The 25882-nt window shown below is 32.8% G+C and overlaps 1 protein-coding gene across 1 annotated transcript; it reads left to right on the forward strand.

Annotated features, from left to right (window-relative positions):
- Positions 1-10399: 10399 nt before the first annotated feature.
- On the forward strand, positions 10400-10825 carry LOC135949001 (uncharacterized). Its single transcript, XM_065498462.1, has one exon. It carries the CDS (start codon positions 10400-10402, stop codon positions 10823-10825), a length of 426 nt encoding a protein of 141 aa, XP_065354534.1.
- The last annotated feature ends 15057 nt before the right edge of the window (positions 10826-25882 follow it).

Below are 25882 nucleotides of genomic sequence, written 5' to 3' on the forward strand. Positions count from 1 at the left end.
ATATATTTGTCACAGATGCAAACAATTTACAATATTAGATTGTGTAAAGAATGTTGCATTGACTTATACTGCACTCAACGCTCAAAGGCTGTTGGAAAAATGGCCAGTTGTAGGAGCAATGCTCTCTTTAGAGAGCAATTAGTTTTAATTTTAGTTATAAGATTTAATCCCTTATTGTTAGGCCTAATGATATAGGCAGATTCAATAAATAAATAAAAAGTTAAAATAAAAAAAAAAAGTTGTAGGAGAAAATGTTATACTATCTTGTCAATCCATTTGGAGGAGAAGGTTTTGATGATTTTTGTGCAGGTGACAGTGATGGCAGGAGATTTTTTCAGAAATCCCTACGCTTATGAAAAAAAATCGCTTTTTTTCCCTACACTCACTTTTGATTTTCCTACACTACTTTTTTCTTTTTTGAACAGCTAAGTTGTGTTCAATCAAAAAAAGGCTTAATCGGATTTTGAAATTGGTCATATCATTGGTTTTTCCAGGACTTGCTTGAATCCATTGTTCGGGTTTTTGTTTTTGTTTTTGAAAGATTTTTTGGTGCATTTGGGTATTAGCACACAAGCCTTGTATCTTGCATTTAAAGTCGTCATCTTTGACCGGCTCCAGCCATCCCATTAGCTTCTCGTTTCTCAACCAACTTGAGCAGTATTTCTTTACTTTGTTTCCATCATTATCAGAAGACGAATCGGAAATTTTTTCTAAAATTTGTTGTTTTAATTTATAATGACATTTATTTCTTAAAAACTTACTTATTAAAATCGATGAGACCTGCGAAGATGGAGTACGTATGTATGTAAAAAAATGCACAAAACCAAACATTTGTTTACTTCAAAAGAAAATTTATTTGTAGAATCTACTCTTGTAGCAAGTTCTTTAAGGAAATGTCAAATACCGTAAAAAGGAGAATCAAGGCGTATTAACAAGGTGAGTGAGTTAATACGCCTTGAGATAATCACTATATATGTATGTAGTTTGAAAGCGGTGATGATATTAAAGATTCCACATTATTACTTACTTCATATTATACCAGATTTACGAATTTCTAATGATATGCTTAAACAAATTTTATGTTTTTTTAATTTTATATTTGGAAAATACATAATATGTAGTTTTAAATTGCCATTGCAAAAAATCCCTACAATTCGACAAAAGTAAAAAATCTTTCCTTTTTTCCCTACATGTGAAATTTTTTAAAAAGAACCCAAATATTGAAAGAACACTCACATTCCAGAGATACATTTCACATGGCTATTTATATGAACTTTAAGGAGGTTTATAAGGTATTAAACAAAAAATCACAAGTTTTAATTAAAAATTATATTTCCAAATATCTACGAACTGATGTTATCTCCAATTTATGAACTATCGTATCAGAAACCCATGAAAAATTATTTAGTGAGGAAAGTGATGTGTCACCTTCCAAAAGATACGATCAGTAGTTGAAGACAGTGATAAAGAATTGATTGGGAGTTATGACTAATATGTACATACTATAAATCGTCCCCTTAATAAAACAATAGTGTATAATTTTTTTTGCCATTTCGAAATAATTGAGTTTAAAATGTTTGTGTTAGTAGACATCTAGAACAAAAGTGATATTTCAGTTGATATTTTGACCCACTTTGTGGAAGTGGAATTTCACCAAATTTCAAATATAAAATCAGTTATATACATTCTTACTATGCAATAAAACAATAGTGTATATGCGTATACACTATTGTTTTATTCAGGGGACGAAATAATAGAAATACAGGCAAATCCCGGTATAAAGTTATGATATTTTGACCCACTTTGTGGAAGTGGAATTTCACCAAATTTCAAATATAGAATCAGTTATGTACATACGTACTGTGCAATAAAACAATAGTGTATATGCGTATACACTATTGTTTTATTGAGGGGACGAAATAATAGAAATACAGGCAAATCCCGGTATAACGAACGATATGTTGTCAGGCCCATTCGTTAAATTGAAAAATTCGTTATATCGAAACGTTTTTTTTTTTTTTAATTTTGGACAATAATGGACCGATTCTATCCAAATTCAATAGGCTTAGTTCTTGGGGCAATGTAAAAGTTCTTGCCAAATTTTGTCGAATTATCTTTAAAATTGCGACCTGTAGTCAAAAATTTGTTGTCGCGAAATACCTGAACCCATGATCAGTTTTTGGATCGGCAATTGCGGATAGGCTTTCCTTTATTTTTTTATGTCCAATTAAAAAATACAAAATTTCAAAATAAGTTCAAAAAGAGATATATTTTAAAACCTTCAAACTTTTTTTCTGCTTACGTGTTTTACGATTTATTATTTTTTTAATAAAAAATATATGAAACTATATTGGAATTTTTACTAATTGTTCTTCTGGAGGGTGCACAGTGTGAGGTTTTGGCATTCTAGCTAGGTACAGTCACGCATTTTGGTAAGGTAATATATGACTAACTTCACAACTTCTGTAGAAAAATGGGCGTTGGAAAAATGGAATTGGACAACTGCCACGCCCACTGCTCATATAAAATATTTTTTTTACATTATAATCATTAAAAATCAAGTAAGAAAGTATAGTCGGGCAAGCCCGACCTATGATACCATACACCGAGGGATTATAAACAGCTTTATTTTGATATGAAACTTATTTGTATTGAATCTTATTTTCTTATTTTTGAGAATGGTGCTTATATCGGAGCTATGACTAATTGTGGACCGATCGTCACAAAATTTGGTGGGATCATTTGCGTGTATATAAAACTTATGTGTGCTGAATTTGGTTTGGATATGTTTATAATTAAGGTATTCATGACACTTTAACTATTTTCAGATAGGTCATTTGTATGGGGGCTAGGAGAAATAATGGACTCTATCCAAATTCAATAGGCTTAGTTCTTGGGGCAATGTAAAAGTTCTTGCCAAATTTTGTCGAATTATCTTTAAAATTGCGACCTGTAGTCAAAAATTTGTTGTCGCGAAATACCTGAACCCATGATCAGTTTTTGGATCGGCAATTGCGGATAGGCTTTCCTTTATTTTTTTATGTCCAATTAAAAAATACAAAATTTCAAAATAAGTTCAAAAAGAGATATATTTTAAAACCTTCAAACTTTTTTTCTGCTTACGTGTTTTACGATTTATTATTTTTTTAATAAAAAATATATGAAACTATATTGGAATTTTTACTAATTGTTCTTCTGGAGGGTGCACAGTGTGAGGTTTTGGCATTCTAGCTAGGTACAGTCACGCATTTTGGTAAGGTAATATATGACTAACTTCACAACTTCTGTAGAAAAATGGGCGTTGGAAAAATGGAATTGGACAACTGCCACGCCCACTGCTCATATAAAATATTTTTTTTACATTATAATCATTAAAAATCAAGTAAGAAAGTATAGTCGGGCAAGCCCGACCTATGATACCATACACCGAGGGATTATAAACAGCTTTATTTTGATATGAAACTTATTTGTATTGAATCTTATTTTCTTATTTTTGAGAATGGTGCTTATATCGGAGCTATGACTAATTGTGGACCGATCGTCACAAAATTTGGTGGGATCATTTGCGTGTATATAAAACTTATGTGTGCTGAATTTGGTTTGGATATGTTTATAATTAAGGTATTCATGACACTTTAACTATTTTCAGATAGGTCATTTGTATGGGGGCTAGGAGAAATAATGGACTCTATCCAAATTCAATAGGCTTAGTTCTTGGGGCAATGTAAAAGTTCTTGCCAAATTTTGTCGAATTATCTTTAAAATTGCGACCTGTAGTCAAAAATTTGTTGTCGCGAAATACCTGAACCCATGATCAGTTTTTGGATCGGCAATTGCGGATAGGCTTTCCTTTATTTTTTTATGTCCAATTAAAAAATACAAAATTTCAAAATAAGTTCAAAAAGAGATATATTTTAAAACCTTCAAACTTTTTTTCTGCTTACGTGTTTTACGATTTATTATTTTTTTAATAAAAAATATATGAAACTACAAACTAGCAAAAATTTCATAAAGATATTGCATTTTAAAAAAAAGTTACAAACATTTAAAGCTGAGCTACGCGCCTTGACTTGTTTATGTCTTACAAAAGTCTGCAATTACAACGAAGTTTAAGGTGCTGTTACTTTATAAAACTGTACATTTTTTTATTTTCAAATGCAATTCTTTGTAGTTTGGAATGTTATCTATCAATTCTAGTTAAAATTCTTAAAAAAAAAGCAAACAAAAAATTGTATTTAGATAAGCTAAATTGTTAAAAAATTACACTGTGGGGTGGCTTGGTGCATTATCCACGATTAATAAAGCCTTCATTTTAAGGGATTTCGATTCTGAAAATGATTCAACCTCTAGAAAATTAAACTCAGGGACAAACATTTAAAAAAAACAAAAATTTGAAGATTCCACTTAATTTGTGTAAAGATAATTTACAGGGAACACATAAGGTGTGTTCGCGTACTTTCCAGTAAAAAATATCCAGTAACTTTATTTTAGAGAGTAAAAATAAATTACTCTCAATCGGAAAAATTGCAAAAAAAAAGTACGCAAACAACAATTTGTAAAAATAAGTTGTATTTTGTTATAAATCAATTCAAAACGTTTGTTTTGTGTTATTTTAGATATTTTCTTTGCAAACTTGTAAATTGTATTAATTTTCAACTTTTTAGTTTTGATTATATTTGCAACCATATGTTTTAAACATATTTTTATGTTGATATTTTTTACTGGACAAAAAATGTACAGTAAAAAAAGATCATGTTCTCTATCTACTAACTGTCACTTTTAACACTCTCTTGCTCTCTCGTTACAAGTTTTTAAAAGTAAACGAACGGAATCCCGTAACTTCCAGTGATAACACAGTGCAACAGTAAAAAAAACACACGATCATGACTATATAGTTCGACTTTACTACCAAAGGGTAGTAAAACCCTATACTCAGTTTGTCCATTTTGGTGACCGATTTTTTATGGGCCCCCAAAGTTTCTGAAAATCAGTTGGGCCTCTAAAAAAGGTGTCATCAGTTTTTGGTTAACAGCTAATTCAGACTTTGTGATACGGCTTAACTTTATATGGCAATAATATAGCTAAGATTCCGCCAATTAAATTTTGTTACAATTTTTTTCCAAAAAATAGCTTTTTCGTGCACTTTTGTTGAAAAAATATAGGAAGAAAATTTTTTTTTTACTTTTTTTAGAATAACTTCCAAGGTCTCCTAATTTTTCACTAACAATATTTAGCAAAGTTGTAGCGTAAAGTTGAACCACTCTTGAGAACATATCACATAAATAGCACATAAAGATCACTTTGTACATTAACAATTTTCGTTTTTACTATTTTTTGACTCTAAATTTTAGAGTCTAAAACAAAGATTTTTTGTTAAAATAGTATGATCAAGTTCACACTTCTACGTTGTGCTGTATTATTTACTCGGCTGAGGTGTTCGGAATGGGGATCAGTGAGAGGACCCTCAATGTCACACATTTAAAAAAAAAATCGCCTAAAAGCCATTTATGATCTGAAATTTAAAATGTAGATAGTCCTTGAGAAGGTCTACAAAAATATGCTTTTATCCGTAGGTATCTCTTTTAGTTCAAGAGATATTTAAGTTTAATTTTTTTTAAATTTTGCTCGATCTTTTTTTTTGTATTTTATATATGATGGGCCTACGAAAGGTCGAAATTTGTTTTTTATATACGACGTACATATATTTGTGATAAAATTCTAAAGAAAATAAAATAATCCCGATAACAATTATTTCGTCCCTATAAAAAGTTACATGCATCCAAAGTTGAAGCATCTTTTTATATATTTCAACTTTGTATGCGTGTGTTTTTTAAGTTTTTTCCCAAAAAAGTCCCCATATTATTTCTTTTATAAAAAACTAATTTTCTTCGTGGCTATATACATTTTTTTATGATCTGGAAAGTGAACTTAATGCAAAAACGTATAAAGTAAAACTTGACTAACTTAAGCGGATATTGTACCCCCAGCCCTATCCAAACTTGGCCAATTTTGAAACAAAATTTTAGGTTTGAGTAAAAAATTCTAAAAACGCAAAGCGCCGATTCTCAAAAGCTCGTCATATTTGTGTAGCCATATATATTGTTTATATACATACAAAACGTTTTTACTATCATACTGTAAATAACGTTAAAGTGGGCTATTTTCTAAAAAAAATCAGTTTCTGGAACACATTTGGGTTTAATTTACTTTCAGAGATCTGGAGGACGATGGGGTACAGGAGGTCATACGAGCCGTACAGTCAGGGGCAGGTGGTGGGTACAATACTGGCTGCGAAAATAAGCAACAGAGTGTCTACAGTAGAATATCAACAGCAGAGGGTGTCAGCAGAGAGGAGTCAACAGAGAGAGAAGTCAACAGAAAGGAGTCACAGAGAGGAGTCAAGACAGGGTAGTGAAGAGAGAGAGAATATATTCAGCCGTATTAAAGAGGACACAAGAGAAAGAAGGAAGTAGCCAAGAAATACAACTAACACAATATATACCAGCAATACAACACACACAGGCAGTCCGCATCACAAACAAACACAGTAACACACACAGAGGATCAAACAACTGAGATGAATTTTGTTACAACCGCTACCGGTTCAAACCTTTTTACTGCATTAGCTACAAAGCTACAATAGTTGTAGAAAACAATATGTATTTAAACTAGTGTCAACACTCGACACTCAATCTCTTTTGTGTTGTACAAGTGAACGGGTATGATGTGACAAGCCGGTAAGATAAAGAATAAACTAGTTACAGAGCAGTGCTAGGGAGTAATAAAATTCGTATTTGGTAACACCGATCCTTTGTATAGTGAGAACAGGGCGCTGGTTTACAATCAGCAAAACAAGGCGGATTACATCCTACCTTACCCAAAACAGATTTACATCCGTGGAGGGAGGAGATTAGGGCACTGGCTCAGGGCAAGAGTGGTAGATATTTTTCTTGGAAGTAACACTCGTGTCACCCGGGAGTTCACGGAGCAACAGCAAATTGTTCTCAATAAAGAAGCATTTGTGGCTCAATAAATATAATTAAGAAAAAGAAATAACAAAATAAACTGAAGTAAGAAAATAAACAAAGAAAAGTGTTTTTAAAGTTTTATGTTAAGGACCCTGGACTAGGCTGAGCGCTACCCCAGCTTCAAACCCGGAGTAACAGGAGGTTCCTTACATTGGCGCCCGAGCAGGGACTATTTTTATCAAAAGAGGAAAGCTAGATCGAAGAACACAAACAAGATGGTGCGTACATCATGGGCATATACGCTACGAAAAGACGAGCTTGTACAGTATCTAGAGGAGTTCGATTTGGACGCTAGCGGCACCGTGGATGAAATGCGGAAGAGGTTGGCGTCATTTATATCAGGCGAACATAAAGATAAGGTTCTTACCAGGCTGGAGGAACTAGAAAATAAACATGGTCGCTGTCCCACACCCACAACACCAGGTATGCCGGCACAGCTAGAATTACCTTCTGTATCATATATGTCGTCAAGAACGGGACAACAAGCAGCCATAGGCCACCTGATGTACCCAAACCCACACGACGAACGGAGTTCCCAAAACGTCACACACATACCCTATCCGGCTGCAATAGATATAGTGCGGAAGTGGTCATTTCGCTACGAAGGCGGACCCCATTGCTTTTATTAAACGAGTGGAAGAGCTCGCGGATGTTTATGGTCTGGACAAAAATATGTTGCCCCGTACAATGCCAGAGTTGCTCAAGGAATCGGCGCTGCTATGGTTCAGAAACAACAACCGCCAGTGGCAAACGTGGAAGAGCTACAAAGATGACTTCTTGCGATTTTTTCTTCCACCCAGGTATTTTGAAGGACTTGACGATGAGATACGCGGAAGACATCAGAAACCCCGAGAATCGTTCAAAAACTTCGTGATCGTACTACAGAACATGATGAGGCACGCAGGATACACACCAGAGCAACAATTGGATATAATATTCAGGAATTGCCTGGTTGACTACCAGATGTACATAAGAAGAAGAGATTTTCAGTCCCTGGAGGAGCTAATTCGAATGGCCGAAGATTTCGAAGTAATACTTTCGAACCATCCCGAAGTGAGCCATGATCACCGTGACACTCGACAGTCTCACCGAAGAGATGACAGAGCTCGACAGGTAGTTCCGACAGGAGATGAGGCCCCAATCAACCCGACAACCGCCTGTAGAAGATGCGGTCAAGAAGGCCACGGTTATCGTTACCAAAACGAAAGCGTGTTGTTCTGCTGGCAGTGTGGAAGAAGAGGTGTAAGAACCAGGGATTGCTGCCGGAGAAATGAGGGAAACGCCAGAGGACCGAGCCATCAGCAAGGGGAGGCTGCGGCCCTGAACAGACAAGCCTTGCCCCAGTAAGCGCCTTCCGTCAAACGGACGGCAAGTGTTGGTTCACTCGGTGAAGAAGAAATTATTGCTAAGTTCCTGGAGAATGAGCTCGACAAGTTCAAAGATGTCAAAGGCCCCACAAATCTGGATAAACACCAGATAGTACTAAAAGATGACAGACCGGTTCGACAAAGGTACACGCAACGCAATCCCGAGATGCAAAGGAAAATAAATGAGGAAATCGATGAGCTGCTGAGAAATGGATGTATAGAGCCATCAAAGAGTCCCTACAGTGCACCCATAGTCATGGCCCCAAAGAAGAACGGAACACTTAGACTGTGTATTGACTACAGGCAGCTCAATGCCAGAACAGTAGCAGACGCATACCCATTGCCATGAATTAACGCCATCCTAGATCGACTTCGCAACGCAAAGTTCATTAGCAGCATATACCTAAAGAACGGGTATTGGCAAATACCAATGGCAGAAGACAGCAAAGAGTACACAGCATTCACAGTGGCTGGAAAAGGTTTGTTTCAGTGGAAGGTGATGCCTTTTGGGTTGACATCAGCACCAGCAACATTTCAGAGGACGCTGGACAGGGTGATTGGTCCAGAAATGGAGCCCCATGCATTTGCCTACCTAGACGACATTGTGGTGCTGGGCAACTCTCTAGAGGAGCACATGGCCAACCTAAAAGAGGTGTTTAGAAGACTGCGAGAAGCGCGTTTGAAGATAAATCAAGACAAATGTAAGTTTTTCCAAAAGGAAATCAAATATTTAGGACACGTTGTTAATGAGAGCGGAATCAATACCGATCCCGAGAAGATCACCGCCATTCAAGGACTTCAACCCCCACGAAATGTTAGAGAACTGCGCAGATGCCTCGTTATTGCTTCGTGGTACAGAAGATTCGTCCCCGAATTTTCCCAGGTCGTGCATCCCCTGACCACGCTGTTGAAGAAAGGAAAGCATTTTCGGTGGAATCAAGAGCAACAGAGTGCGTTTGAGAGTTTGAAGAAACTATTAACCTAGCCTGCCCCGATTTCTCGAGGAAGTTTACCCTTCAAACTGATGCGTGTGACTATGGCTTAGGAGCAGTGTTGACCCAAGAGTTCGACGGACAGGAGAGAGTGATTTCGTACGCAAGCCGCAGACTAAATCCTGCGGAAATGAATTATTCTGCGACAGAGAAAGAGTGTTTGGCGATAGTGTGGGCAATCAGGAAGCTAAGGCCATACCTGGAAGGCTATAATTTTACTGTAGTGACGGACCATTTGGCTTTGAAATGGCTCAACTCGATTGAGAGTCCCTCAGGACGAATTGCTAGATGGGCCCTGGAGCTACAGCAATATAGTTTTGATATACAGTACCGTCGCGGAAAACTAAACATAGTTGCAGACGCCCTATCCCGTGACCCAGCAAATGTATGCCAAGCAGTACAAGATAAGCCAGTGGAGTGCAGCTGGTGGCAAAGAAAATGTGAGGAAATAAGCAAGGAGCCAGAGAAGTTCCCAGATTTTACGATCCTCGGAGGTCAACTTTACCGCAACATCACGACGGCTGATGATGACGAAGAATGTGCCCCATTGAAGCTATGTGTCCCTTCACACCAGCGCCAGAGAGTGTTACAAGAAAATCATAACGCCCCGACTGCAGGTCACCTCGGTATAAAAAAAACCATAGCGCGTGTAACATACAAATATTATTGGCCAGGAATGTTCAGAGACATTCGCACCTACGTGAGAAATTGTGCGACATGTCAACAGCATAAGCCAAACCAGCAGCTCCCCGCAGGACAAATGTTGTCACGAATTGCAGAGGAGCCATGGGCAATCGTATGCGCAGACTTTGTAGGCCCGCTACCGAGTTCAAAACATGGAAACTCGATGCTACTGGTCTTCACGGACAAATTTTCAAAATGGTCAGAGTTGGTGCCATTACGCAGAGCAACAGGTGAGACCTTACGAAAAGCCTTTAGAGAAAGAATCTTGGCAAATTTTGGTGTACCGAAGATGTTAATAACCGACAACGGCTCCCAGTTCACAAGCAAAATGTTCCGAGAATATCTTAAAGAGATTGGTGTTCATCACCAGTCGACTGCACCGTATACGACCCAAGAGAACCCCACAGAGCGTGTAAATCGCACAGTTAAGACAATGATCGCACAATACACCGGATCAAATCAAAAGACATGGGACGAGGTACTTCCAGAAATACAATTGGCCATAAACACGGCAAAATCCGACACAACGCAGTATAGCGCCGCCTTTTTAGTTCAAGGAAGAGAACCGAGACTCCCCACCGCGCTGTATGATGAAGTCACACCAGGAACAGGTACTGCAGATCGCAACCCACAAGAAAGAGCAGATATGCTAAAACACATTTTTAGCCTAGTCAGGAAAAATTTAGTTAAAGCAGCCAAAGACCAAGCACGTTACTATAATCTGCGACGCAGAAAGTGGAACCCTAAGGTTTGAGAATTGGTATGGGTTAAGGAACACCATTTGTCCAACGCAGCCGACAATTTTGCAGCTAAACTAGCTCCAAAGTTTGCAGGTCCATATCGCATCCACCGGTTAGTATCTCCAGTCATTGTAGAAGTACGCAAAGAATGAGAATGATAAGAATGAATGAGAAGAATAAGAATGAATTATAATAATTATAGAAAAAAAAAAACTAAAAAAAATCAAAAAAAAAAAATATAATAGAAAAATTATCAAACCCTTAAAAAAAAACAATAGAAATATAAAAACAAAAAAAATCGCTAAAAAAATTAATTATGAAAAAAAACGCTACAGTAGGCAACATGTTCGATGGTTCGATCGAACATAAGCTAAATGATCGAAGAGAAATATTACAACGCATACCCTTCACACATACTGATTACACACATTAGAGACAGTTTATTACAGTGATGTTCAAAAATAAAAATGAAGATATTTGGTGAGAGAGCTACCCAGCAAACATAATGTCAAACACTTAAAATAATAACAAAATGAAGAAAGTTTAAATTTAGAATTTTTGTCAAAAAAAACCAATTTATTAAATGAATATAATTTAAATTTTAAGGAAATGAAAGAATATACATTATACGGCCGAAATACTCTCAAATTTTTTATTTATTTTTAACTTTGTTTTTTTGTGTTCAATTGTAATTGAAATGCGTGTGTTTGCTATGCTTCATCCAAAAACCAACCAACAACAATGCTTATTGAATTTCTGAAAAAATGAGACATTTATTACGCTCTTTAAAAGAGCGTAACAAATGTGTTTAAATTTTTTAAACAATTGTTGTATGGGATGAACATCACTGGTTTATTACAAGCTGGGCATGAACGATCATGTCGCGGACAATAAATAAAAAAATAAAAACAACAACAAAACAAACGATTGGCAAGTAATAACAATACGCTAGTGTTTAAAAAAAATAATAAATAAACAACGGTGATCAACAACAACAGCGAATAAACAAAATAATGTGTTTAATAGAGAAAATATGTGAACTTGAAACAAAGAACTTGAAACAAATATAAATAGCGAATTTTAAGTAGAAAACAAGAAAGTAAAATTTTATAAAAAAAAAATATAATACAATGAAGTTTATTGTTAATCGACCCTTTGGACATGGATTGATGGATAAGTGAATGAAGAACGGTGCCCATTTATAGTAAGTTCAGATGTAAATTTTTACGGGAAGATTAGACCCACATAAATTAATTTGTACAAAACTAAAGAAACTATTATTGTTTTATTGGGCAGATGATGGATGACATCCGCCAATATTTGGGTTTAATTTACTTTCAGAGATCCGGAGGACGATGGGGTACAGGAGGTCATACGAGCCGTACAGTCAGGGGCAGGTGGTGGGTACAATACTGGCTGCGAAAATAAGCAACAGAGTGTCTACAGCAGAATATCAACAGCAGAGGGTGTCAGCAGAGAGAGAAGTCAACAGAGAGAAGGCAACAGAGAGGAGTCACAGAAAGGAGTCAAGAGAGGGTAGTGAAGAGAGAGAGAAGATATTCAGCCGTATTAAAGAGGACACAAGACAAAGAAGGAAGTAGCCAAGAAATACAACAAACACAATATATACCAGCAATACAACACACACAGGCACAAGAAAAAAAGAAATAACAAAATAAACTGAAGTGAGAAAATAAACAAAGAAAAGTGTTTTTAAAGTTTTATGTTAAGGACCCTGGACTAGGCTGAGCGCTACCCAGCTTCAAACCCGGAGTAACCGGAGTAACCGGAGGTTCCTTAAAACTAATAGACATACATATTTTACAGTTTTCTAATGAAAGTTTGAACCAAAGTATAACAAGTAGTCCAACTCTTGTTATACTGCATTAAACATACTATCACTAAATTTTAAAAAATGAGTAGTCATGAAATTGTTGAATCCAATTTCGAAAAATTTTAAAATTTTTTTGTTATTTTTAATGAAATATTAGTCTTAAGTTTTAAATTAGTGTACAGGAATAAACTTAAACCATTTTGAACTTAAAAATTTAGTGCACAATTTGAAGTTGCACTCAAATTAGTTGCAATAGACTGATGATTGCATTTTTGTTTAGTGAGGCTGCTAATTTTCAACTCAGCACTAAATATGAACAAAATGATTGCACTAATTTATTTATTTATATTTATAATCAAAGCCCTTATGGGCCAAATGATTAAAGAAATCTCTTATACGGAAGAATTATTGAATTCTTAAATACTTATCAATAAACTTACAAATTGGTTTAATACAAGTAATTTAGCACTATCACTAAGTATTAGTGCAAACTGCAAAATTACCCAGCAGTTAAGCAAGTAGTCAATGTATCCCTTAAAGACAGTAATTGTCACAAATGTCTTATCACTTCGCTAACTCCAATTTATATATTTTGGTCATTTGACACGTGTGTGCACTTTGTAGTGCAGGGAGAAGACAATTGGTTACTTTATACATCCCAAGTAATCTAGCGTGAAGACAATTGACACTTAAGTGTCTCTAAGTAATCTGGAGTGTAGTCACTTTAAACGTTTTTGAGTAATTCGTACAAACTGGTTTTATACAAATTGTGTTGATATAATTCTCATACAGTTTATTTTTATTTTTGCTTAAGTATCTGGCATCCCATGCAACATAGCATGAAGTCAATAGTCACTTTAGTGTCTCTTAGTAACCTATGGAGAAGTCACTTCATACTTTTTTTTGTACTGCACTTTATTTTACCCACCAGAAGCGTTGACTACTTTCGATCAGCTATCAGATAGTCACATTGTATCAAAAGAGTCAATTGAACCCCTGCTTAGCACATGTACGTGTTAAAATAACTAGTCAAGTAGCTGATCAAGTAACCAGTTACAAAGCTAGCAAGGTAACTGACGCTATGTAACCAATATGTGAATCTAATGCGTTGCCTACTTTTGACCAGCTATTAGACAGTCCCATTGTAATCAAAAAGAGACAATTGACCCCCTGCCTAGGACATGCCCGTGTTAAAATGACTAGTCAGTGGCTATCGAAGTAACTAGCTCCCACCCTAAAGGATGGGTAAAATCACTAGTTCGGTACTGTCTCCTAGAACTGCTGGGTAGTGCGCTACCCCCATCTATGCTAACTATAAGCATGTATTAGTGAAAAAATACCTAACTCTATACATGTGTTAGTAACAAAATTACACATGTGTTGGTACCTTTTAAATTTTCTCCAGGCAACAGAGTTCTATAAAAATGCTTTAAATTTTAATTTGTATGAATTTTCCATACCAAAAATTGGAACACTATCCTATAATTTAAATTCTACAATAACAAAAAATTACATATCAGAAATTCCAAAAATATTTTTTCTTGATTTGTGCAAAATAGAAACGTTTTAACAATGAAAGTGTGCAAAAAGTGTTTTAAAACAAGTAAGAGTACTATATTCGGCCGTGCCGAATCTTAAATACCCTCCACCTAAATATGATGGTATAACAACTGAAATAATATAACAATTGTTAGGAAGACTAGTTTACGCAGAAGATATTTTATTTCAAATGTACAAACAATTTTATCTAATTCAGAAATTTATAACTAAAATTCCTATTAGAACGTATGAAAATTAACAATTTTTATACTTAATAATAAGTTAATACGTTTGGATCAACATTTTTCCTTTTTAACCTCAAATGAAGAAACAGAGTATAAAGAAGGGTTACAAATATATTTAGACAAATTTCAAAATATTTGGTTGTGGGAATTATGTGGGAGCTATGACCTATTATGAGTCGATTGTCATAAAATATTTTAACTGTTGCCAAATATGGACCGATATTCACAAAATTCATTTTAATATCGATTTGTTTTAAATATTTATTAAGGTTAATATCTTTTTCGGAAATGGGCCTTATAGGGGAGCCATGACCAAGTATCGGCCAATCGGCATAAAATTTCGTACAGTGATTTCTATGTATATGCCTATTATTTGTGTCGAATTTTAGCATAATAAAGCTATTTATAAGAGATTTATGAGTACTTAACTGATTTTCAGAAGAGGACCTTATATGGGAGCTATGGTCAAATATGGACCGATATTCGCAAAATCCTGAAGTATGATTTCTAAATAGAAATTAGAGATTTGTATAAAATTTTGTTTTGATATTTATATTTTTCAGATATTTATGTAGGTTAATGTGTTTTTCGGAAGTGGTCCTTATATGGGATCTATAACCAATTATTGGCCGATCTTCATAGAATTAGGTATAGCGATTTTGGTATATATGGGAACAATTTATGACGAATTTAAACTTAATAGCGATATTTATAAGACATTTATGCTTATTTAAGTGATTTTCGGAAGTGAACTTTATATGGGGCTATGGTCAAATATGGGCCGATCCACAAAAAATTTGGTGTTGTGATTTTTTTAAGCACGAAACTTATTTTTCCTAAATTTTGTGTGGATACTGTAATTTGGTAGGCATTTACAGACCATAGAACCATATTTGGGGTAGAAATTTGTATGGGGGCTAGGTGAAATCATGGACGATTCCTATAATTTTTACCAGAGTTAGTCCTTTTAACATAAAAATAAGGTATGTAAAATTTTATGGTGTTATCTGCAATATATTTGCAACAATACCAAAAACAATTTTAAAATGATCGTGTTTTTTTTTTAGGTTGTCTCACATTTTGGTTCATAACTCTGGTTTCACTGAACCGATATTGCTGATTTTCAATACCAAACTGCTTAGGAGAACAGTAAACATTTTTCTTGCAAGTTTACCAATTTTGTTTGTCTATTTTGAACGTGAGCATGTTTTACACAGACAGACAAACAGACGGACATATCTCAATCGACTTAGAATTTCATATGGATCAATAATATATATACTTTGTTGGGTCTCAGATGAATATTTCTCAATGTTACAAACGGAATGACAAACTTAAATATACCCTCATTCACCACTTATGGTGGTGGAGGGTATAAAAAAGGGTATACAAATATATTTAGACAAATTTCAAAATATTTGCTTGTGTCACTTATGTGGAAGCTATGACCTATTATGATTCGATTGTCATAAAATATTTTTACGTGATTTTTTATGTATTTATATGAGAGCTGTGGCCAATTATGGACCAATATACACAAAATTCAGTATTATGATTTTTGAATACAAATTACTGATCTGTGTACTATTTTGGTTTAATATATGGATGCTATGACCTATTATGGTCCTAAGTATTTGTGGGCTAATTCAGTAGAATTTCATATAAACAACGCTATTAACAAGAGTGGACTTTATATGGGAGCTATGCCGAATTATGGACCAATATTTAAAAAATCTTGTAGTACGATTCTTGGATACAAATTACAGATCGGTGTAAAATTTTGGTTCAGTATAGATTTTTTTTGGATATTTGTGCATGTTAATGTGTTTTCCTGAAGTAGTTCTTATATGGAGGTTATGACCAATTATGGGCCTATCATCATAAAATTTGGAACATCGAGAAGTATGATTACTGGATACAAATTATTGATCTGTGCGTTATTTCATTTTGATATCGATATGTTTTTAATATTTTTTAAGGTTAATATCTTTTTTCGGAAATGGGCCTTATAGGAGAGCTATGACCAATTATCGGCCAATCTGCATAAAATTTGGTACAGTGATATCTATATATATGAGTATAATTTTTATAAATACATTTATGTAAATGTATTTATAAGAGATTTATGAGTACTTAACTGATTTTTGGAAGTGGAGCTATGGTCAAATATGGACCGATATTCACAAAATCCAGTAGTATGATTTCTAAATATAAATATACGGATGTGTGTGAAATTTTGTTTTGATATTGATATTTTTTAGATATTTATGTAGGTTATTGTCTTTTTCGGAAGTGGTCCTTATATGGGAGCTATAACCAATTATCGGCCGATCTTCACACCAACGATTTTGGTATATATGGGGATTAGTTATGTCGAATTTCAACTTGATAGCGAAACTTATTTTTGCTGAATTTTCTATGGATAGTGCTATTCTGTAGGCATTTATAAACCATAGGACCATATTTAGGGAAGAAATTTGTATGGGGGCTAGGAGAAATCATTGACCGATTCTTATAATTTTCACCAGAGTTACTCCTTTTATCACAAAAGTAACGAGTGCAACATTTTATGATATTAGCTGCAATATATTTACAAAAAATGTCCAAAAATATGTGAAAATTATCAATTTTTTTTGGAGGTTGTCCCACATTTTAATTCATAACTTTGGTTCCACTGTACCGAATAGCAAACTGCTTAGGACAATAATAAACATTTTTCTTGCAACTTTGTATTTTTTTTTGGACGTGAGCGTGTTTTACACAGACGGACATGGCTCAATCGACTTAGAATTTCATAAGGATCAATAATATACATATATACTTTGTTGGGTCTCAGATGAATATTTCTCAATGTTACACAAGGAATGACAAACTTATATATACCCTCATTCACCACTTATGGTGGTGGAGGGTATAAAAATAAAGAATAATATGTGTTAGTGTAATAATGTGTAAAAAACCTTATTTTTGTCAAAATTTAAAAGTTAAAATTTCAAGACATTTCATTGGTTAACATTTCTCTGAACTCACACGGTACCCGTATAAGTGAGAGAGTAATTTTAAAAAAATTGAGAGTCGGACTACTTGGTATACTTTGGTTTGAACATTAACCAAAATTTTTTTTCAAATTTCCGCGTTAAATAGGACACAACCAGCGTTGCCGCTTTGGTCCAATTGGACCAAAATTGGTAGTTTGAAGTTAACAAATTGACTATTGGTAGTTTGGTTGGTTTGTTCCGATATTTGTCGTATTTTGGTAGGCTACGATATTTCTGAATACAGAAGTATTTTTAAGAACAAAATAATTAAAATAATAACGAAAAAACTACTTATGTTAAGCCAAAATAATAAAACTACATATTTGCAAAATATGAAGATAGCATTTTCTAAAATATTTAGTTTAGTCAGGTAAATGTGTATTTATTTAGTAGTGTTGAGTTCAAAAAATGCCAAAGGGCTCTCAAAACTTTTATTTTCTAATAATATGTGTTAAACTCTGCTTCAATATCATTATTCCTCTGGATAATTTTATAGCAGCAATAATATAATTTTAAGTTAACTATTAATTTTGAAACGAATCCATATAGCATTTCTCAAATATTTTAAATTTGGTAGGTTTTGGTAGGCTTTGGTAGTTTTTAATTAGAAATTTGGTAGGAAAAATATTTTATGAGTGGCAACGCTGGACACAACGTAATATTCATACTTTCATTTGATTTGGGAGCAAAAATACTTAAAATATTATACTCTAAAGCAGTGATGTTCAAAAATAAAAATGAAGATGTATTGGTGAGAGAGCTACCCAGCAAACATAATGTCAAACACTTAAAATAATAACAAAATGAAGAAAGTTTAGATTTAGAATTTTTGTCAAATAAAACCAATTTATTAAATGAATGTAATATAAATTTTAAGGAAATGATAAAATATACATTGTAAGTCCGAAATTCTCTTAAATTTTGTATTTATTTTTGACTTTGTTTTATTGTGTTCAATTGTAATTGAAACGCGTGTGTTTGCTATGCTTCAAACAAAAACAACCAACAACAATGCTTAATAAATTTCTGCAAAAAAATTGCGATAGTCCGTCACATGTGGTTTCTTCGCATTCTCAGCGATGAATGAACAAAAATTTTTAAAAGAGCATAACAAATGTGTGTAAATTTTTCAAACAATTGTTGTATGGCGTGAACATGACTGCTCTAAAGCAGTAATGTTCAAAAATGAAAATGAAGATGTATTGGTGAGAGAGCTACCCAGCAAACATAATGTCAAACACTTAAAATAAGAACAAAATAAAGAATGTTTAGATTTAGAATTTTTGCCAGATATAACCAATTTATTAAATGAATGAATGTAATTTAAATTTTAAGGAAATAAAAGAATATACATTATACGGCCGAAATTCTCTCAAATTTTTTATTTATTTCTGACTTTGTTGTTTTGTGTTCAATTGTAATTGTTTGCTATGCTTCGTCCAAAAACCAACCAACAACAATGCTTAATGAATTTCTAAAAAAATGAGACATTTGTTATGCTCTTTTAAAGAGAATAAGAATATGTGTGTTGTTACTCACGCGAAAGCACAATGAAATGAACATCATTGCTCTAAAGGTACGGTCACATACGCCAAATATTTAATGAAAAAGACGTAACCACTAAAAAAATATATTTGAATTCTCTTACTTATTTTAAAAATTTATTTTATTTAGTAGGATGATTCAAGACTATTATTTAGTTTTATTGTATTTGATGCGGTTTGATCTTACAAAACACATGTAAAAGTAAACAACGTCAAACAAATGTGTGCTAATAAAAGTGGTTACGCTTTTTTTGTAAATATTTACCATGTGTGACCTTACCATAAGGAATGCCCAAACAAACTCATTTGTTTATATTTATACCCTACACCACCATAGTGGGGAGGGTATTATGCGTTTATGCAGATGTTTGTAACGTTTGTAAATATTAGTCTAACACCCACCTTAAAGTATACCGATCGACTTAGAATCACTTTCTGAGTCGATTAAACGATGTCCGTCCGTCCGTCTGGTTGTCTGGCTGTCCATGTAAACCTTGTGCGCAGAGTACAGGTCGCAATTTTGAAGATATTTCGATGAAATTTGATACATATTATTTTTTCGGCTCAAGGACCAAGCCTATTGAAACTGGCTGAAATCGGTCCATTATTTCACCTAGCCCCCATACAAATGTCCTCCCGAAATTGGACTTTATCGGTCATAAATGTTTAATTTATATATGTATCTCCACAAATTCCGCTCCAAATAGTTTTATATACACAAAATTCATGTCACCAAATTTTGTTACGATCGGTCTATAATTAGTCATAGACTCGCTTCCGAAAATCACTTTAACGTACATAAATCGCTTAAAAATGTTGGTAAACACACAAAATTCAACATAGTTAACTTTAATATACACATAAATCACATGACCTAATTTCATGGTGATCGGTCCATAATTGGTCATAGCCCCCATATAAGGCTCACTTCCGAAAATCACTCAAAAATATAAATTATTTAAATTTTAAAAGAAAATTTTTTTTTGCTCTTTTACTTAGTGTAGGGTATTATATGGTCGGGCTTGACCGACCATACTTTCTTACTTGTTTTTTATTGTAATTTAATATAAAAAAATATATTCCAGCTTTAATTAAATTAAAATATGTATGTATATTCCAGTCATTAATTATGCAAATTAATGACAGCAGTTTCACTATATTTTAATTATTCTTACTGACACTACTCGAACTCAAGATTATGAGGGTACTCCAGAATGGTATGTGATATCCTCAAAAATACTTACACTCTTCATTTTATGTTGTATAAATATAAAAACTATAAATATTTGTTTTTAGTAAAAATATACTGAACAAATTCTGGGAAATCTAGACTATCTGCGCCAGTGAATATCACCCTAATATTACGTATATAAATATTTATATATTTATGTGCTACATGTACTGTGTATTTTTACTTCTTCTAATGTTTTGTATTCAAATCTAAATTTTCATAAAAAGTAGACTTAGCACGTTTGCTTACTTAGCTATTAATATGATATAGGATTCTAACATGAGGATTAATAGCTAAGGGTCTAATGCCATGTTTCCACGGCAGTCTGAATTACTTAATTCGCGTTTTGAATTACGATTGCGAATCAACCTGTTTACACGACAACATTCGTAATTCAGTTTGACATTTATTTATTTATTTCATCTTGTTTTTTTCTTCTGTTTACATGTTTTGTTTATTTTGTTTGTTTGGTGCGAATTTTAAATTTGTAATTTGGCAATGGATAAAAAAGGTAAGTAAAAACATAAAATTGTAGCATTATTAATTAAACAAATATAATTTAATTATTATTTTCATTATTAGAAAAAAGAAAAAGTGCAAGCAAGTGGGACCAGCGCAGCGAGCGGGCTTTATTAGAGGTGTGGGCTGAAAGAATGGCAGAGCTGCTACTTCTACAAATGAATTTAACTTTAATCAGACTTTTTATTTCTTTTAATTTATTTATTTAATACAAAAATCTTTTTCTTTATTTTGTTTTGACATTTTTGTTTGGACAGCTGATTTTGATACATAAATAATCGATAAAAATTAGAGATGACAGTCATTCGTTCGTAATTCATAAGGTAATTCAAACTGAATTACGTACGAACAAGGTAATTCGCACTTGAAATTTTGTATGGCGAATCATGTAATTCAGTTCGTAATTGGGGGTTGAATGACGAATGAGAGCGTGAATGACGAATAGTGCCGTCGTGTGAACATGGTATAATTCACTAACTCGATTTTAGTCGTTTTCCGACTCAAATATGATTGAGTACTTATTTTGATATTCTCTATGTCACTTTATATTTGTTTGGGTTGTTGGCTCTGATAATGACAAATTATTACGTAAATTAACAAAAAAAAAATTGATTCAGTATGTCGATAAAAGACGATTCAAATGCCAAACAACTCACTTTACATTTTATTGCCGACTCACCTAAATATTTAAATTTTTAATACCATCCGCCAATAATAGACTAAAATGTGAGATTTTTTTTTTGGCAGATTCGTTGTTTTGCTTCATTATTTCATAAATTTCGCCAATTTTTTCTATCTTCTTTTTTTGCATATTGGAGGAAAGTTGTGGGTACTTTACCATTTCAGTTCAAATTGCTCACCTGTTGTCTTCTTGAACCTAACAAATCCAGGTTTATTGTTAAATTGCGCAAAAAATAACAAACTTACGTCATTTTCGTATTTTCCATTTTTTTAATTGGTTGCTATTAGACCCCTTTCTCACTAGGCAATTTAGTTGCGCAAGTCTCTTGTGTTTGTAGATACCCGAGGTAATATCGGGTTAAGAAAATTTTACATGTTGTTTTGTTGTTGGGCAAGAGACTTGCGCAACTAAATTGCGTAGTGTGAAAGGGGTCTTAGTATTTGTATTTAATTTTAAGTTGTTAGTTTTTTTTTAAAACAGTCTTGTAATATTTAAAAAATACATAAGGAAATAAATTTCTATATAAAATTTGTTTAAACATTATCAGCCATATGCATAAAAATTTCCAAAAGGTTTAAAAACCAATTGTAGGAAAATGTTCATAAAGTTGTATTCATAAACGATTAATAGTTTAAAATACCTTTGATAATCAACTAACTTTATACCTACTTTAAGGAATTCTTTTTACTTTTTATCTTAAAAAAGGGGATTTTAAAGATAAATTTGAAATAATAGACGATACTATTGCAATAGCTAAACACAATTTCCAATCCGCTGGCGAATCAGTTCCATTTTAAAAGTATCTGATTTTGTGTGATATTCCTCCGGCAGTGAACTACATATGTACATGAGGTTCACAAGTGAGTAGGTTTGCCAGACGGCCGGAAAGGCCTGGATTGTACAGTTTTTTGTGTCTTGTCCAGTTTCCAGCTAAAACACAATTTGTCCAGTTAAAAAATAATTTCCTCTTCAAAAAGCTTGTCGAAAAGTCACATGGGAATTTGTTATAATGATGATGAAGAATATATGGATGAAGGTTTGTCAGAGGCATATTTGTATTTTATGTATAACGTAATGCATGAATTTAGCCCTGGAAAGTGGTTCCTTTACTATTATAGAACTGTACAGTGAGCAATCTTTTGAATTGCCTTAAAAATCGGTTAAAATATGGAAGCAAAGTTGTAACTATTTTAAAAAAAGATTTCGAAACAAAATATTTACAATTAGAAGCAAATCAATTTTTAAAAAAATGATTTTAGAGCAATGATATGATTTCGGAGATGAATCACTTTACAACAAAATTTAATTTTTAAATTTAAAACAATCCCTTTTATCGTCGGATAACTTATCGAAGCTTCCAATGTTTTATAAATATCAAATATAATTGAGGACATGTTGCTTTTTGATATGGATTCTCCCACTTGTGATATTGAAACAAAATTTTAAAATTTGGATTACAATAAAACTAGAAATATATTATATAAAAAAGTACACTTTCCTTTTATGATATGCGTCTTACGTTATTTTGAATTAATGTTTTCTAAAACCGAAATAACGTATCATCAATATAAATTTGTATGAAATAATAAAATCTTAAATAAAAAGGAGTTTTTAAAGATACTTATTTAAATTAAAAAAATTTACTTATTAAATTTTCATAAAGATTGCCTAAAATATTCTATTGCAACACATTTATTAAAAAATATAGGGAAACTACTTAAATAGGATAAATTACTATTTATTAATTAAATACTCAAAGCGTTAACGTTATTTTGTTTAAGAAAATCATGCACTTGATGATACGTTGTTTGAATTTTGGTTATTTTTGAAAGTAAAAGTTTAACTTTGTTTACACATATGTACATACATATGTATGTAATAGGATGTAGTAAATCGTAATAATAAAATCAACTTCGAATTTTTTGATGATACGTTATTTTGCATTTTAGCTGACGATATGTATGTAGGACTGAATTTAACGTTTCTTTATTTTTTTTTTTTGTTATATTTATACCCTTTACCTTCGTGAGAAGGGTATATATAAGCAGAGTATGAAAACAAACAAAACATTTCGCAAACGTTTGCAAAATGTACAAAACAAATCAAAATTTTTATATTGTATTGTACATGAGCAAAAACAAATCAAAAACTTTTCAAGTGACAAAGAGAGAAAATGAAACGATTAGCTTTTCGCTCATCTGCATTATTTAATTTACCGTTATAATCGTACATTTGAGTACAAAACAGATAGAGAAACGTATTTTTTATTCGTTTTGTTTTTTTTTGTAGTGTGTTCTCTATTATAATGAGTAAATCAATTACCAAACGTTTGTTAAACGTTTTTTATCAGGACAAAACAGTGCACCTTAATATTTTAAAAGAAAACCTACTACAATGTGCTCTAAAGTTAAAGCATGGGAATATTTCTGTTATCAACAGTACAATTACCCCAAACACACTGCTCATGACGTCCGAATATGGGTAGTGAATCATGTTCCCCACATTCTCCCGACTCCACCGTAATCACCTGACATGAATTCCATAGAACATTTGTGGGATAAATTGGCCGAACGTGTATGAAAGCACCATATTATTAGTAAGACTCAACTTAAAGAAGTCCTGTTACAAGAATGGCAAAATATTGGAGCTGACGTCACCAACAATTGGTCGATTCAATGCCAAGACGATTAAAAGTAGTCATTAAAAAGATAGGCTACTCCACAAAATATTAAACGATTAAAAAAAACTATTTTCCTATTAAAAATTAGAAACTGTGTGAATATTTTTGTCCCCTTAAAATCGAACTCCGAAATATTAGTTAAATTTTTTTCTGAAATGTGCCAACTTATGTTTAGTTTTTCCATATATTTCAATAAGTTATATGTAAATAAATATTTTTTTGAAACCCGTACGAAAGTTGTGGCCTTCGTTTAAAAAAATATGGAAGTTTAAAGATAAATCTGTATGCTGTGTGAATATTTAAGTCCGGCACTGTATATTCTGGATCCTTATAGATAGCGGAGTCGATTATGCCATGTGCGTCTGTCTGTTGAAATCAATTTTCTGAAGACCCCAGATATCTTCGGGATCCAAATCTTCAATAATTCTGTCAGACATGCTTTCGAGAAGATTGCTATTTAAAATCAGCAAAATCCGTCCATAAATAACGGAGATATGTGCAAAAATCCGAGACAACCTCTGAAAATTTCATCAAAAAAGACAATTTATTGCATGCTTTGACAAAAAAACAACGAAACGTATGTATGTTTGGATGTGTGTTTGTTTCATTGTTTTGCGTATTTTTTTTTGGTGTTTTGTTTGGCGTTGTTGTTGTTTTTATACAACAAAACGTATGTTTGGATGTGTGTTGGTTTCATTGTTTTGCGTATTTTGTTTTTTTTTGTGTTTTGTTTGGCGTTGTTGTTGTTTTTTATACAATAAAACGTATGTTTGGATGTAAAATATTGCTTTGTGTATTTTGTTCTTTGGTGTTTTGTTTCGTTTGTAACTTCAACAATTTTTAAAAGTGTTCTTGATATATTTAGAATGCTGTACGCTGAAATTGGGCAATATACAGTGGTGGCCATGAGGTTAGCACACTACCTACTTGCTATTTTTAAACGCAAATATTTCCTATATTTCTTAATTTTTTTATTATATCTTTTGCATGCGTGTTACATGTCCTTCTAAGATCACGTCCCAATATGTCCAGCATTATTCCTTTATATATATTTTACGTTTTTCTATCCAGAATAGTAACCTCCAAAAAACACTGGACAGTATTTTAGCACAAAATAAAAAAGTTTATTCATATTAAAAAAGTAACAAAACAAAAAAACTTATTTCACTAAAAACGTAGTACTTAGTTGGATACCCTTTATTTTTGATCACAGCTGCTAGTCTCCTTGGCATACTTTCTACAAGGGCCATACAGCGATCCACTGTTTCAATCAAAAATATTGATTTAGAACAACTTTTTAACGAAATTATACCATTAAAAAATTTGCTGAAAACATTGAAAAAGAAAAATGGAAAGAATTCTTAAATAGTGGATCATTTCCTAATTTTGAAAAGATTTGTTGCTTCGTCTTTTCAATTCCTCATTCTAATGCAGCCAGTGAACGAATTTTTAGTTTAATGTTTAATTTTTGGAGGAAGGAACGAAATAAACTTTTAATAGAAAATTTGGAAAGCGAGTTAATAATAAAAACAAACTTTGAATACTATTTTTTGTTAGTTTTTTTATTGAATTAAATAAATTTTGAAAATAAACAATTGTACTTCTTTTTACTCAATTGTACTGCTTTTTTAACTTCGATGTACGTTTTTTGACAATTTCAAATCTGGCAAGCCTAATACAAAACGTTTGAAGAAGGAAAAATACACAGTTTGGTTTACAGTTACTTTGTTTTTGTATGTAAAATTGCTAAGTCAGTTTT

The sequence above is a fragment of the Calliphora vicina genome, chromosome 1 (assembly GCF_958450345.1).
Source record: "Calliphora vicina chromosome 1, idCalVici1.1, whole genome shotgun sequence".
NCBI classification, from domain to species: Eukaryota; Metazoa; Arthropoda; class Insecta; order Diptera; family Calliphoridae; genus Calliphora; species Calliphora vicina.

What these genes read in the sequence shown, in the direction of transcription:
- LOC135949001 (XM_065498462.1), top strand. Translation starts at nt 10,400, where the DNA reads ATGTTCCGAGAATATCTTAAAGAGATTGGTGTTCATCACCAGTCGACT.